Genomic DNA, 16708 nt, shown 5'->3' with positions numbered 1-16708 from the left:
GCGGTAACTGACGCCTGAAGGGTAGTCCGTTAAAGGCGACACACACGGGCAAAGTAGTCGACAAGATCGGGTAGATATCAGTCAACCTTAAAACCCAGTTGTGCCAGACAGACGCTCCTAGTGGTTCACTGGCTTCTGAATCTTTTAAGGTGGTACCGAAGAGATGCGCTGAGTATTTGGGTGGTGCTCAGGACGCTCTGGGCAGTTGAGGGTTAATTCCCACGCACTACTTTTCAGCGTGGTCTGCATTTCACTGTTTGAACCAAACACCTGCTTTAGTATACTGTAAATATATTTTGCTTACTGGGAAAAAGGAATAAAGGATATCTCTTTACCTTTTAATATAAATAAGGTTTAAACATTTTGCAACCTAAAAACATGTATTTCCTTTACATTCAAAAGAGTTTTATGCACCAATGCATAACATCATTTTTGACTGATATATTAGTATTGGTCCAGTATTTCTTCTGTCAATATTTGCCTGATTGTAGATTATGTTGCTTAACACTCAACTGGCAAATAAGCCACAGAAACCAATGCTGCAAAATATACTTAATCATTATTAGCATCAGGTTGTGTTTTATAATAACATGTTCACGTTACCTTATGATACAGTCACCACCCCTAGATTTAATGCATGTGTGTTAAGGCACCTACAATCATATATCATCACATACTAAGTCAAACATTTACCGATTACTGAGTAAAATATTATGGTCTAAAATAGCACTGGTAGCAGAATACTGGCATCAGATTCAGGTTATTAACACAGAGACATTGCAGGTTTTTGTTGTAATATTTATTTTTGTTATTTATTTTCTCCTGACATTGGCACCTCTCTGAGTCTTAAAAAGACACAAAGGTTTGGCAGTGACTCACCACCTTTGTAGGAAAGTCATGTATGACATTTGAGAGCATCGCCCTTGTGTAAGCTTACAGCCAATATTAAATTAACATAGAGGAGGTCCTTGTTGAAAAATGATCAAAAGTTGCACACATTCAACAAAGAGGAAACAATGTGAATATTATTGCAGCAGATAAAATAATCAAGGAGTCTGACACTGACCAACCAAATTTGAGATTGAGCAAAGTAATACTATAGTAATTTTGCTGGCCACAATTCTCTTATGAAGAATTCCCAGCCGACAATCAAGAAATAGATTAATATTTTCCAATTTCAGTGAGACAGATCTATGCAAGAGAATTATAATTAGGTAAATATTAACGTATCTGATTTGAATCAGTCTCAGGCTAGGCAGTCCCTTGCTTATGTCACACATTAAGTGATGCAAACAATTTGCATATGTATCCGTGGGCTCATGGGAAGCAAGAAGTGAGGCTTGATCTCAGCCAATCAGATCTTCCCAGGGTCTTCTTTGAGGGTGACTGTCCTGTTGAAGACGAGCTGCAGTGAAAGAAAGCCAAAATTATTACTCAAATTAACTAATAATAGAAGCACATTTGTACTATATAAAAAAAACAGTTTCAAAGTTGTTTAATCTTACTGTACCTTGTCTGGGGTGCTATCGGGGTCCACGGAGAAGTAGCCAACTCTCTCAAACTGGTATTTGTCCAAAACTTTTGCTCCCTTCACAGAGGTATCCACTAAGGCATTGCTTATCGTCTGCAGGGAATTCTACATAACAAAAATGCATTAAGAAATTACACTAAGACATGCATTAAAAACAGTCACTACGCCCATTTTAATGTGTTTGTTAATCCAAACAGGAGTGAAGAGGTACTCACGGGATTGATGTCACTCAGGAAGCCATTGGGCACTTCAGATGGATCCTCTGGATGTTTGTGCAGGAATCTACAGACAGTGAGACGTTTTGGTTAAGTGAGTTTTCTACATCAAGTACGGGTTGTGAATGACAGTGAGTGATTTTTTTTTTGTGTGACTTACAGTCTTTCATAAAGTCGCACTTCACACACCAAAGGCTGGCTGACCCAGTGGATGAAGGCCTTTGGTTTCTCTGCAGTCTCAGAACTGCAACAGCTCACCTCCAGTTCCACCACTTTGCCCTGAGCGTCCTGAGAAAACAAAGTGGATGTCAGCAGGGCATGTCCATGAGAACATGGATGATATGTTAAATAGTACACGCACGCACGCACGCACACACACAGAGCGAGCTACCATGCAAGGTGCTGGCCTAACCACTAGGAGCATTTGGGGGTTCAATGCCTTGCTCAAGGACACTCCCGATGTGTGGACTGGAGTAGGCAGGGATCATACTTACAATCATGCTGCTCTAACTGCTGAGCCATTTAATAATAATAATAATAATAATAATCTTAATTTGTAGAGCACTTTTCAAAAACAAGTTACAAAGTGCTTTAACAAGTGTAAAGACAATAATACCCAAAAAACAATAATACAGAAACAATACAAGATAAAAGCAAGAAAACATTGGAAAGACTAAAATACACGTTTAAGATAAATATAAAATTAGTAAAATAGAATAAAATAAAAGGGATAAAATAAAGTCAAATAAAAATTGGGAAAGGCTCTCTTATAAAAGTATGTTTTAAGAAGGGACTTAAAAGAGTTAATTGACTCAGCCGACCTGATTACTTAAGAGTCAAAGTGCAGTCGGAAGTGCTACAAAGCTGTTTTTAATTTTTTCTTTGTGGACTGCTGCTGTTAGCCCACTATGTAATTTTTCACCACACCTAGCGAGTAAATTAAATTGCTCACCTTGATGACCTTCTGGACAGAGATGACATATCCAGCATGCCTTAGACCTACAGGCTGTTCTGGGGTCAGACGCTTGTAGCCCTTCTCCATTACCTACAAAAGGAGATCAGTCCATCATCATCTTCTGTACACAGTCCAAAAATTGCACAAGGACAGCCTGCTACATTTACTGTGAGGGTTTTTATTTTGCATTTTTTTCTCTCTAACCTCTCTGAAGTCACTCTGTTCAATGAAGATTGTGCTTGTGAATGGCACCACGTGGCTGCCCTTGGCCTCGTTGGCAGGGAAGTCTGGTACTCGTACTTCCGACTGACACAGAAAAGGATAATAGAAGGAAGATTCAGTGCCCATGATGTTAAATATCATGTAAAAGACAGAACATACAGCCTATTAAAAATTTAAGCAGTTTAATGTGTAAAGTCAAACTGTACAAACCTTTGAGTTCAAAGGAAGGTTCGTAATAGTGACTTTGAGCGGTTCCAGCACAGCCATGGCTCTGGGTGCTGTGTCATTCAGCACTTCCCTAACGCACGCCTCCAGAAGGTGGGGTTCTGTCGTTGTCTGGGAAACTGTGACTCCAACCTGCGAGCAGATGTAACATATGTTATTACACGACATCACCGTCCTCATGCATGTTTTTTACTAGTTCCCCAACTCTTCCATCCGTTCTGCTTACCCGTGCACAAAAGTTGTTGATTGCCTCTGGTGGGAAACCTCTTCTCTTGAGCGCAGTCAAAGTAAAAAGCCGGGGATCATCCCAGTCTCTGTAATTAAAAAGATAACTTTATACTTACCTAACCTTGTATGAAGACGAGACACAAGAAGTTGTTGTTGAAATGCTGTACACCAAATCACAATGAGAAGTATATATGGTTTAAATTCACACATGATGTCTGATTTATATATATGCTGAGAGACATCCGTGTTGTTTTTACAAAAGTTGTGGTAGCTTTTAATATGCTTGAGAGGACTTAATTCCTTTTCAGTTATAGAATTCATATTACTGCTGAGTTCATTGGTATAATTTCATCCTGACATTGCAGAACATTTATAACAGCCACACTCTGGAGCAATATGATTAAAATACTCATACAACACAGTTAATAGGCCCTTTTTGCATATACTATATGTATTAGTAGTAGTATATTAGTAGTGGTACTTTTTTGAATGAATGGTTTAAGAATGATGCATACTCACTATGATGTATTGATGCACTAATTAAGTTAATTCAGTGGTTTAATGACTTCTCATGTAAATGTACTTGTATAGCACCTTTCTAGTCTTTTCGACCACTCAAAGCGCTTTTACACTACATCTGCATTCACCAGTCACACACATTCATACACTGAGCCTAAGTGCTCAAACGGAAACTAACATTCACACTCATTCATACACATACAGGGGCAATTCGGGGTTCAGTATCTTGCCAAGGACACTTCGACACGCAGCCAGGGATTGAACCGCCGACCTTCCGATTAACGGCCAACCCGCTCTACCTCCTGAGCCACAGCCGCCTCATCTGTTTGCCCCGGATATAAATATCTGCTGTCTTTTCCCCAAAGGTAAAATCCGTATACCACACGGCATGAAACTCACTTCGGTCTTGTGTGTAGGGCATCACTTTTATAATGACATCGACAAATGTGGATCGTCACATCTGGCTGATATCCAATCTGCTTAATAAAAGGTCAGTATTTTTCTCTCTCTGGCAGGAGGCGCAAATGAGATGTTTGCCAAAATTTCATTTTTAATTAAATATTGTTGTGCTACAATATAATATCCAATAATAAATCATTTTAATATGTTTTTGTCAGTCAATCCTACTGTAATAGTAATGTAATGTAATATAAATAGTTAAAAAATGCTTACATGCTGGAAACAATATCCAAAAAGAAATTCTATTTTACCTGACAACGCCGGTCTCTACCAGTTTGATGATTTTCCTCTTGGACACGACTGTGTAGGTGAGGTTCAAACGCCCATATTCCCATTGCACAGGGCAGTACACATCCAGAGCGTTGCACAGCCAGAAATATGATGATCGCCTATTGCAAGAAGGAACCAACAAAGAAGGTGAACATTTACAATGCATTCGTATGCCCCCAAGAAAGATTATGATTACAGCTGAGCTTCAACACATCACCTAATAATTCATGTATACCTGGCCTGGAACTCTTTGGTACAGAGTGAGTGTGTGATATGTTCAATGGAGTCGCACAGACAGTGGGTGTAGTCATAAGTGGGGTAGATGCACCTGCAGAGAAAGATGAGATAGTAAAACACAGCTTGTTGTGAGAAAGATATTGTATTTAAATGGAAATGGGTGCATAGAAAGTACAACCGTTCAGGTTTACATACCATTCATCTCCTGTCCGATGATGCGGTGTGTATTTGATGCGGTACGCCACAGGGTCCATCTTCCCGTCCTCCATGACCATCTTCATCCTCAGTGTTGCCTCTCCCTCAAGAAACATGCCCTTCTTCATCCTCTCAAACAACACCACGGACTCTTCAATTGGTCGGTCTCTCCAGGGTGATGGAAGAGTGTTGTGGCCCTTCAGTTCTTCCCCCTTTTGGTGACACACATACGCATGACCCCTGAAGGGAGACAAAGAGAAAGGATTAGACATTATCCACCAGCTTGTGCACATTTACGAATGCACACACAAAGTTCCTACACTCACCTGCGGATAAGATCCACAGCAAGGTCGTAGAGTTCCTGAAAGTAGTCTGATGCATGCGTGACAGCATAAGGTTTGTAGCCTGTATAACACAGTAATATTAATAAGAGGCTATCTTCCTGAAAGTGTGTGAAAGTGAAAATCAAAAAGCTGTACAACAACAGAGTTAAACTCACCGAGCCACTCCACCATGTCCGCGATGGCAGTGAAGTATTTTTCCTCCTCTTTCTCTGGATTTGTGTCATCATACCTCAAGAAACAAATTCCGTTGTTGGCCTACAGGAAGGGACTAGGTTTAAAGAAAACAGCTGCACCACAGAGGAAAATAGCTGAGAGGACAACAGCTAATGTGATGGAAAGAGAGGACTGAAAGACTCCCACCTTTGCGTAACCAAAATTGAAGTTGATAGCTTTGGCATGTCCAATGTGAAGGATACCGTTGGGCTCAGGAGGAAAACGAGTACGTATCTAAAAAGGGATTTGTAAATGGAAAGGAGAACAATCAGTTTTTCTTTTGAAGTTTGTGTGTTTCTTTTCCAAAGTTCAAGTAAAATCTGTAAAGTTTGTACCTGTCCACCAGTAAACTCCAGGTGATTTTTAAGCAAATTCATTGTGTTTGGCGTGACTACATAGCCCTCAGTTTTATAGTTCTCTCCTGTAGGGTGGAAAGCAGGAAGAATGAAAGATCAAAATACTCTGTAAGTAAATCTTTTAAAATGGCTCTAGATGGAGCATAAAGAGTTAAACAGCAACGCATCTAACTGTTCAGGTGGTTCCTTCTCACCTGGTTTGTGGAACTTCAGTGCCTCTCCTCTGAGCTGCTCCATTAGTGACTTTCCCTCCCCAGGCATCACCACACCTAAACAACCAACAAGCACATTTATAAAATAAAAAACAAACAATTAAATTCACTTCTGTCTGCTGTCCACTTTTCCTCTTGCTTACCGTTCACTGCCACCTCCTCTTTCTTCACCTTTACCTCCTTCTCTGCTACTTTAGTTTTCTGAGGCTGCAAAACAATTAGGTATTAACCACAGAAGAAGTCAAAACATAGTGAAGCGATTAAAGGAATAGTTAGACATTTTGGAGGAGTGGAAGAGGACTCCAGTGGCAACCTGTGAAGCACTGATGAACTCCATACCCAAGAGGGTTAAGGCAATGCTGGAAAATAATGGTAGCCACACAAAATATTGACACTTGGGGCCCAATTTGGACATTTTCACTCAGGGGTGTACTCACTTTTGTTGCCAGCGGTTTAGATTTTAATGGCTGTGTGATGTGTTATTTTGGGGGGACAGCAAATTTACACAAGTTTACAAGCTGAATGCTCACTACTTGTCATTTCTTCAGTGCTGTCACATGAAAAGATACAATCAAATATTAACTCACTTTTGTGAGATACTGTAGATAAGATGATGATCGATAACTCTCTTATCTGTATGGTAAATATGAAGCTACAACTAGCCGCCTGGCTCTGTCCAAAGGAAACAAAATCTGCCTACCAGCACCTCTAATGCTCACTCACTTTATATATTGTTTATTTAATCCGCAACATAAAGTGAAGTGTAAAAACATCAAGTTGTGATTTTACAAGCGGTTATGTGCCGGACTATTTCTTGGTTGGGTGCAGGAAGAAAGCGAAAAAGTACATTTCCAAAAATGTCAAGCTATTCCTTTAAATAATGTGATGGGAGTTACCTTAGGTTTCTTCTCTAGGTCAGCCTCTGTCTTGGGTCCTAGGAGGTGTAGGACCTTTAAGACGAAAGCCAGAGTTAGTTACAATATACAGTCATAATGACATACAGATGTACTACTAACAATACTCTTTTTTAAATTTTTTTTATTTAAAAACACACCTGCATGTCCACCTCATTTTTGATGACCTTTCCATCGGCCCATTTTAGGGCAGAGCGTGCCTCTCCTATGACAGACACAAAAGCTCAGTGAGATTGTGTCTATCTTCTATCTAAGTTTCAATGGTTTCAAAAATATTCAAGCAATGGAGTGTGAGATCGTCATACCCATTAGCAGTCCCATGTTGAAGTGGTACCTCTCCTTTAAGAGTTGTTCCTTGTGCTTCTTGATCACCATCTCCACCTGTTTAACATTCCACAGTCAATGACCACACCACATTCAAGGAACGACATACTTCTGGGCAATGTAATGCACTTACTGCCTCTTCAATCTGCTCAGGTGTTATGACCATGCCCACTCCACATGCTTCATCAAACTCCTTCTGGTTTATGGGGTCCTGAGGATGGCTCTTAACAAAGTCCAGTGCAGCTGCCAAAAAAAGAGGGAGGAGAAATTCTCTAGACATTTATGTCCACAAACCCCTTCTCGTCTACTCTCAATGCTTCTAAACACAGCTAAATTCAAACGCATATCATTTTGAAATAAAGTATTTAGAACTTGGGTCTGCAATAATTGTTTTATCTTTGAGCAGTGATGGTGATTGATGGTGAGTGAGCTTCTCTTCAATGTTTTCTTGTGTAAGGGATGAGTCTGGGAAATGACCAGTTAGAAAAGATTAATGCTAAAATATGTGATGTTATTAGAAGTCTCAGTTTTGGAAACTCATTGTTGTATTCAATCATATTGCAACATGTCAATAATGTCAAAAATTACCTGCCAGCTGTAGCTCTGTGCAGATTTTGCACTGAGCTATACAGTCTGAAAGGAACGCCAGGCGTTTGGTGTCTTTAAGGCGAGATGCCATACTGTACAGCAATGTACCCATGGCTTTGTCCACTCCTGTTGCTCCACAGACCTGCTGGGCCTTTTTAAACAAATGAGAAAAGACCAGAATTAATTGTTTCCTCTTTCAAAACAGGCACATGGACATATAGACATCAAAAGGGGCAAACAAAAAATAAATATCAGGTCGGGAGATAAGTCTTTGTCAAGTTCCTATGCCCTCTCTTCTTCTTCTTTACCGTCTCGAGTTTACAGCTAAACCCGAGGCACTGGTAGTAAAAGAAAACATGAAAGCAAAATAGACCAAAAACTCAACATTTACCACTACATAAAAAAAAAGTGTCCTTCCTTAAACAGTAACTTAAAAATGTTGATTGTAGGCTCCTCAACTAATAACTATCCATTCTATTAGTTTGTTGTATGCTGATGGATCCTTACATGATACCGACAGCCCTCCGTCAAAGCCCTTGCCACCATCAGTTTGTTGTGTGTGTGTGTGTGTGTGTGTGTGTGTGTGTGTGTGTGTGTGCGCGCCCATATACATCACCAGAGAGATGCATCTGTAATTTAGATAATACTAAAGAATACTAAATACTAAAGACCATGTCCTCTGCTCTGTGTGGATTGAACATTTTGGAGAAATAAATGTAAAAAAATAAAATAAATTAGTAAGGAACGTATTTAACGTTTTGTTTAAATAAAGCATTATGACAACTAAGTGCCCTTTTTTCACTTGAGCCCCTGCCCCCCAAAATGTCTGTGCACGTCCCTGCATCAAAATATGTGTATGTAAAGAGTTTATGAATTCTGTTAAAGCGAAGATATACAAGGAGCTATTTTGTTTCTTTATTTTGAATCTGTCAGGCATGTCTGCAAACAACCTGAATGTAAAAATGAATGTATAGTGACCCTACCACAAGAATTTTTATTTTAAAAAATTTATGAAAAATTATGATGAACGCATCCAAAAGTAACGTTAGGCTAATTTAATCTTAACCCTATGATCTAACCCCATTATAGGGGGAACCATTAAAAAGTTAGAATAATTTTTTTTTTAAAGGATACAACGAGTGAGCTAAATAAGTGAATATCAGTCACAACACAGAGCTGAACCCCAGGAAGTTGAGTTTCCCCATACACATTGTGTTGTACCTGAATAACAGCGTCCTTCAGGGCAGAACTAAGCGCTTCATTTTTCAGGGTTTCTTTCGCCTTCTGCTCACTGAGCCCAATGGAAGTGAAAAGTGCCGAAGTATCCGCCATTTTCCGACCGTATTCACCGGCAAGATCGAAGCCTCGCACACACGCAACCACCACACAAGGCTTCACTCCTCGGAGAGAGAGCGAGGAGCGACTTCCTGTACACCTCAAAGAAAAAAATGACTTATATAATAATATGCCAATAGGACACTGCGGGCACAGATGGTATTGACCAATCATGAATGAGCTTGATTTAAGTGCCGCCTACTATGACGAAGAGAGCCAATCATCAGTCATGTTGACATCGCTAAGGGAGGGGTTACCGGAATATAGGTAATGTTGCATCAGATTGACATTTTAGTAGTTTATATTAATTCTTACTATGAAGTCAGGAACATTATCAGTTCTTATTTATTTTAGATAGCAATTTAAATTGCAAATACTCAAACGTTCCACTTTTCAGAAATGTTTCTTCTCAAATATGCGCAGCTTTTCAACGCTGTGGAAGGTCTTTGTTGTCCATCAATATCGACGCTAGCTACAACAAGTCCATAGAAGTCATTTACTTTGGCTGAAGTTGTAGCTCCCCGTAAAATCAGTGAAACGCTTGTTTTAACCTCTAAACAGTCTGCAGGGTAACTGTTAGCACCAAAACAGTTATGGCCAAACATGCGGTGTTGTTATCGGGGGCAAAAATGTGGAGATCTATGGCCTGTGCAAAGTCAGAACTGCGCCTGGATCTCACTCTTGCTTGTGGACAATCTTTCCGGTAGGTGGACCAGACTCAGATCTAGCGTTAGGCTGTTGGCCTCCTGATCAACAGGAGAGTTACCGCACGGACCAACATCAGGTTGGGTCCTCTTACTGTATGTAACGTTAACTTTGTATTAACGCATCTCAACCCACAGCTGGAGAGAAACTGCAGACGGCCACTGGACCGGAGTGATGGGAGGACGAGTTTGGACTCTGACTCAGACAGATGACACTCTTTGGTACCGAGTTTACAAAAAACAAGACATTGGGGTGGAGGGAAGTGACAGGAAGAGGAAAGCTTATGTTTCTCTCCAGACAGAGAACGAGTTAGAGAAGAGATTCCAAGGAGCTTTGAAGAAGGAAGAAGAGGAGCCGGTGGCTGTGACTTTAGTGCAGGACACTCATGAGGAAGAAGAGATGCTGAGAGATTACTTCCAGCTAAATGTGAAACTGGGGGATCTCTATAAGGAATGGGGAGCAGCAGACCCCCACTTCAAGCACATTGCAGACATCTTTACAGGTTAGTGTGTGCGTGTGTCTGCACCTATCATACAAAAAGTAATGACTGAGCCGATATTTGTCTTAAATATATTGTTTGGTCTCCCCATAGGTGTTCGTATGCTGCGACAGGATCCCACTGAATGCCTGTTTTCCTTCATTTGTACCTCCAACAACCACATCTCTCGTATTCAGGGCATGGTGGAGAGGCTGTGTCAGGCTCTGGGCGCCCCACTGTGCCAACTGGATCAAACCTCTTACTACAACTTTCCCTCCCTGTCTGCGCTTGCAGGTGCCCTATTTTAAATCTTTCAAGAACATTAGTATCAGTGGGTTTAAAGCTGCGACAGGGCCCCCGGGTCTCTAGGGTCCCAAATTATATTATTCGTCCCTTCACTTTAACACTGCTAGTGTTAGTGGTTCAGTCGGAGGAAATCCAAACAGGATGCCTTGATTTGTATCCTGGCCAATGCAACAATATTTTCACCTCAAGTCATGTTGCAAAATAGAGATAAATGTCCTCACAAACATTGCCTATCATTGATGGTTCAGCGGTGCAAATTCATTGCTTTGGTCCAGGTTCTACGACAAATATGTTACAACCCTGTCAATCATATGTATTTATTTCTTCAAGTGCCTAAATATTTCATGCAGCTGTATACCTGCTTCAATGAGAGTAATTGTAACATTGTGACAATTTATCAATGTAGAAAAAAAAAAATACTTTAACCATAGAGTGAAGTAGCCAAATTGTGAGTCATGTTCGCGAGCCATTTCAGGGGTCAGTGATTGTGAATTTACTGCATTCTGAAGCCTCCATATTGTCATCATAATTGTGTTGTTTTCTACATTTTTAGACAGCAGCGTAGAGGCGTGTCTCAGGGATCTAGGTTTTGGATACAGGGCTCGGTTCCTTCAGCAGAGCGCAAAGCAGATTTTGGACACCCATGGGCTCGAGTGGCTTGAAGGTCTACGTCGTGTCCCATATCTGCAGGCCTGTGATGCTCTGCGCACTCTCCCCGGCGTGGGAACCAAGGTAGGGTAGGAAAAAAATTTTTTAGCCTCTTATATTTTTTTTAAATGAAGTGAACTTGTAACAGTAACATGTAATTAAGGGTCTCCCTGTAGGTGGCAGACTGTGTATGTCTGATGTCCCTGGATAAGGCAGAGGCCGTGCCCATAGACACACACGTGTGGCAGATTGCTAAACGGGACTACAACTATGCTTCTGGCAACGGACAAAAGAGCATCACGGATAAACTTCACAGAGATATTGGTTAGTATTCAAGCACCTCATCAGTAGTATGTTTGCAGTGTTACAATGATTGTAAACACAGAAATTTGGTTCTCTTTATTTGTTAACACAATGTCCAATGTAATATTTCTACACAGGGGATTTTTTCCGAAAACTGTGGGGTCCTTATGCTGGTTGGGCGCAGTCGGTGAGTTTTCATTCAGTATCTGCCCACGAGCTTCTGTCACGTCTTTGACAGTCTATCTGTCTTTAACCACAGAGTGTGTCTATCTGTTTTAGGTGTTGTTCTGTGCTGACCTCAAGAAGTTCCAAAAGCTGAAAGAAGTGCCACATCTGAAACAGCCGCAGGAAGAGGAACATGGTGAAGGAGAAACAAGCGTAGTGTGCAAGAAAACAAAAATGCAGAGAGAAAAAGATGCCACTGTGAATAACATGAAAACCAAGCTAGCGTCTCACAAGAAAGCAAAGCTCTCTGCCTAGAATGAGAGAATGGTATGAGGTAAACACACTTCTTACATCAGGAATGAAATATATAAAATATGTATTTGTCAAGAACTTGGTATAAAACAAATTACTGTAAAAACATTCTCAGGGGTTTTTGTTTACACATGTGGTTTACTGGGACCTCACCCATCTCTACTCTAGTTCACTACTACAGTACAAATACAGCACACTGGTTGTGAGGGAATTAAGGGGTACTTTGACTTAGGTTTCCCCTGGTTATGATTGGGTCAATTTTTGAGCTAAAGTAAGCCAAAGGTGACAGCCAAGGACTCTCTAAAACAGTCGCTCAGACTCTGCCTCACCTCTCTGTCTGCTTGGTCGATTGACTGACGCAGCTGCCTTGATAATGATGAACTCTTATCCATTTGTTAGGTGACCCAAGGTGAAGATTATCTTATTATTCTTCATTACAGACAGCCAGACTGACTGGCTCTATGTAGAAAGTGTTGTATGTGGCTTCAATGACACACAACGTGTCTTGATTTGAACAAATATCCAATAGAGTCTTCACACATACATAGAGGGGTGAATAATTACCTTAGTTGGGCACTTTCTGAATCTCTGTAGGTCTAGGAAGGATAAATATCCCTATCCATTAAACCATGCAGTGTAAGTCTTCAGCCTCCGAAACTTCATCACACCTAAACCTGGCTCCCTTTATTTCCATAACACTGTTGTTGTTGTTGTTGTTGTTGTTGTTGTTGTTTTTACAATAAAGACAAAATAACTTATGTGCCTTTTTGTATGTCTTTGAGAAAAAATATCCACATCAAGCCCACCAAAACCATTACTGCCGTATTGGCTCTCACTTCTGCAAAATGTTGCCAGAAGAGGCCCCTAGGTGGCAGTATGCATTGAAAGATACCAATCTGTAAGTTCATATCTAATATTGGGCAATTTTGCTTTAGCCAGCCTTGTTTTCCTTTTATTTAAGGACAATTTCTACTGTTTCCCTCAGTGAATACTTTTCTGTCAACCCCCCTGGTTACTGTTGCACCATGCACCATCACGTCATGACATATGCATGCATGTCTGGAAAGGTCATTGGATGGCAAAATTGTGTGTTGTGTTTCTTCAGTGCGTTCACTGCATCAAAATAGTATGCCTGTCTGTTGGATCATAAAAGGCCGCTTGGCTGGGTGGCTGTGAAGTGGTATGGTGTCTATATGTTTATCTATAGGCATTAGTTCACTGTGCCAGCTGATCTTTTTATAGCAAGGATTGCAGTTATCTGCTCGGGGCTAGTGTGACTTTCTCTTGTGACAACATGGAAATATCTCCTGGGGTACCTATTACTGTCCCTTTACAGCAATGACCAAGCAATATTTTAGTTTGTTGTAAATATACAAAGAGAGAATTCATGGTTATCAAACCTCTTTCTTGCCCTAATTTGAAAGACATATTTTCTGAGGGCTTAAGTAAGCAGGTGCATCGTGCGTGCAGTTGTTGCATCTGTGTGTGTCTGTATGTTACTTGTGTCCACAGAAGTTGTTTATTTGTGGAAGTGTGTGCAGCCATGTGTGTTAATGACTATGTGAGTCAGCTTTCATCCTCACTCCAGTTGAGCTGGACAGAAGCTGGGGCCCAGCTTTAGGGCAGAGCCACGGTGAAGAAGAAAAGCATGGTAAAAATAGAGCATATATATATATATATATATTGTTTGTTTGTTTTTTTAAGAAAGGGAAAGGTGAAAGTGTGCTAGAGGTGGGGGCATGATTTTGAAAGAAAGCGATGTGCGCATGCATGTTGACACACAAAGCCTAAAACAAAACAACAGTGGCCTTTGTGTTATGTAAGAGATGGGTCTCAGCTTGTGTTATGTCCTAGGGAACTGTTCATTTGAAAGGACATCTCACAACGTGCCTACTTTCTTTAATAGGACTTCATTACTTCCTGCATGCACCGGGGGGCGCCACGTTTGGAGCTCCAGCAAAAAGCAAAGGCCTCTGTCTATTTCCAGATGTGCAGCAGCAAGATTGAATATGATATACATAAACTACTCTATCACTGTTTGTGGAATTTCATATAAAATTATCGATAAATATCGTCATATTGTACATTTTCTCTAAAATCATTTAAAAAAACTGTTTATGGATAAAATGTCCAGATGTTTTTTCTTCTTCTGGTTTTGGCTAATCTGATGAATTGCATGCCTGACAAATCATGGTAGTTCATCACACACAGGCAGAACTTTTGTAAGAATCCTGTATTGACATCCATCCATTCGTTATCTTTTACCGCTTTTAATCCCAACAAGAGATCATTTAATTGGTGAGCTAAAGACATACAATCTTTGACCATACTCTAAATATATACAACGAGAGTGTCTGGTCTTGTATAGATGTAAGGCGCTTCATTGGAATTGCACAGATGAGTATTGAATACCTATAGTGAATTTACACTCAGTGACCCCATTATTAGGTACACGTGTACAATCAAATGCAATTCTATACCACAGCCATAAATAGTTTTTTGTTGACGTGTATATACACATGTTTTTTATTGAAGTCATAGTTAAATGTGGCCTTGTACATGTACAACAGTACATTTTTCACAATATCGCCTAATCATGGTGCCATTTAAAGCTAACCATATTTGTGAAAGGAGTCAATTTTTGAAAAATATTATTACTACATAATCATTATGATCCATTTATTTATTTTTTAAATGTGATCCTGTTTTTCAAATCCAGACTCTGTGTAAGTTTTTCTCCCCCGTGAGCCCAAAAATGATCTCTATGCACATCCACATTCTGTCCACGACAAATGATGTATATTATTATTTCTGAATAGTAACAGATGTATTATATAACAGTATCTGATACAGTACCTAAGATGGATAAAATTTAAAGTGAGTCGTGTTGATTCACCTTAGATGTGGTAAAACCCAATGCTGCTGGAGGCAGCCGTGGGGGAGCCTCAGTTACGGGGAAGGCAGTCCCAACTTGGAAAGTCTGTCTTTGGGGCCCGAAATTGGGAAGATTATTCTCTGGTGTCTAGACAACCATAGGGTGAGGGGGGGGGGAGCCACAGAGAGAAAGACTGAAAGCACAGAGCTGGCAGAGGTATTTTAAATCTTAAGCTTTTCTGAGTCATATGAGTGTGGATGGACGTTAGCATATGAAGGTCTGGCTGTTCTTAATGAAAGAGGCTTATTTTGCGGAGAAAATTAATACTTTCTACCATCTGATAGGATCCCCAGTTGGCTGGCTGTGATTAACGTTCAGTGCCTTATAGATCAGGAGGAGGAAACAGTTCAGACTATACCAGAGTTGAATTTCAGAGCCCCTACAAGGATCAATTCAAATGACTAAGAGGAATGTATTCACAACATTCCTTAACAAAGATGGTATAGAAACACTATCCATATATATATTATGGTTGTGGGGTTGGCAAGAGTTCTATGTGTGCTTCTGGTGTATGCCAGCATCAGTGCAGCTAACTCCCTCCTTTTTAAGAATTAGTTCATTTAGCAGTCTTTAAATACTGCTCCCCTCTCACTTTATTTAAAGCCCGCTACAAATTCCCCGTATGACTCAAGAGCTGTCAGTCAAAGGCAATATACATGTAAGTTGACCTGGTTTAATTTAAGCTCAGTGGGATGTGTAAACATACATTAATTTGGGTTATGTTATTCTCTGTTATGAGATAATTGAAAATGATTTAATTCAAAAAGACATGTTTTTCAGTGTAGCACAAAGGACAGAGATGACCAATGGGATAATTATAGTTATATTATGAAAATCATATGCTTACACTCAAACGGGACCACACCTGGGGAGGTCACCTATCAAACTGCTTGACACAAATGGGGGTGTGAGCACTTGTTTTAAGACTAATTTGAAACACAGTTGAAGACAGGGACAGGAGGACAAAGTCGCTTCATGTCAGGGCATTCATTTTGAAAGAAAGGTCTAATTTTATTCAGAGAAGCAACATGGCACAACCAAAGCTCAAATATCTCACTTATGTCTTATTCGGTGTTGAGCTTTCTTTTATTTTAAACCAGTGGTTCTCAAACTTTTTCACATCAAGGACCCCTAAACTGACACAAATTAGACAGACCCATATCTTTTAGATATTGTATTACAGAAAGTGTATGAAACCTGTGACCCAAGTAGTCATACATTCTGTCATTGTGTTACTTATGGATGGAATCAAACTAAATGAAAATAAACTATTCCACTTTTTGCTGGGGACCCCCTGGAACACCCTCAAGGGGCCCACTTTGAGAACCATTGTTTTAAACAATGCCTTGTTCAACATTCAAGACAAGAGTAGAGGGCACCTATGCAACGGGAAAGACTTCTGGGAATGGGGATTACAGTAATCATATTACGGCAGATACATAACTGGATAACAATCAATTCATATGATAAATACTGCAAGATTAGAGGTGCATGTACACACACACACACACACA

General features: G+C 40.2%; 2 protein-coding genes across 3 annotated transcripts; one reads left to right on the top strand and one right to left on the bottom strand.

Moving 5' to 3' along the window:
- Positions 1-780: 780 nt before the first annotated feature.
- qars1 (glutaminyl-tRNA synthetase 1) lies at positions 781-9441 on the bottom strand. The gene is made up of 23 exons (XM_038722299.1): positions 9229-9441; positions 8008-8158; positions 7553-7662; positions 7401-7476; positions 7236-7300; positions 7078-7131; positions 6325-6388; positions 6164-6238; positions 5949-6034; positions 5761-5847; positions 5556-5655; positions 5383-5461; positions 5057-5296; positions 4860-4952; positions 4606-4743; positions 3375-3462; positions 3134-3280; positions 2906-3007; positions 2699-2791; positions 1907-2034; positions 1747-1813; positions 1511-1636; positions 781-1405 (listed from the first exon to the last, which is right to left on the bottom strand). The coding sequence occupies exons 1-23, from the start codon at positions 9337-9339 to the stop codon at positions 1355-1357; spliced, it is 2331 nt and encodes a 776-aa protein (XP_038578227.1). The 5' UTR covers positions 9340-9441; the 3' UTR covers positions 781-1354.
- Positions 9442-9605: 164 nt separating this feature from the next.
- Positions 9606-13017, top strand: ogg1 (8-oxoguanine DNA glycosylase). Of its 2 annotated transcripts, XM_038722300.1 has the most exons (7): positions 9609-10045; positions 10185-10549; positions 10640-10819; positions 11385-11563; positions 11656-11803; positions 11920-11969; positions 12062-13017. In XM_038722300.1, the coding sequence occupies exons 1-7, from the start codon at positions 9936-9938 to the stop codon at positions 12260-12262; spliced, it is 1233 nt and encodes a 410-aa protein (XP_038578228.1). In that variant the 5' UTR covers positions 9609-9935; the 3' UTR covers positions 12263-13017. The 2 variants fall into 2 exon arrangements, 1 of the variants encoding a protein (XP_038578228.1); XR_005444808.1 differs by lacking the exon at positions 12062-13017 and having other exon boundaries at positions 9606-10045; positions 11385-11568.
- The last annotated feature ends 3691 nt before the right edge of the window (positions 13018-16708 follow it).

Source organism: Micropterus salmoides, unplaced genomic scaffold (assembly GCF_014851395.1).
Source record: "Micropterus salmoides isolate LMB-PRFRI ecotype aquatic unplaced genomic scaffold, ASM1485139v1 Ms_hic_scaffold_16, whole genome shotgun sequence".
Classification (NCBI taxonomy): domain Eukaryota; kingdom Metazoa; phylum Chordata; class Actinopteri; order Centrarchiformes; family Centrarchidae; genus Micropterus; species Micropterus salmoides.
Note: the sequence above shows the minus strand (reverse complement) of the source record. Positions and strands in the feature narration are given on the sequence as shown.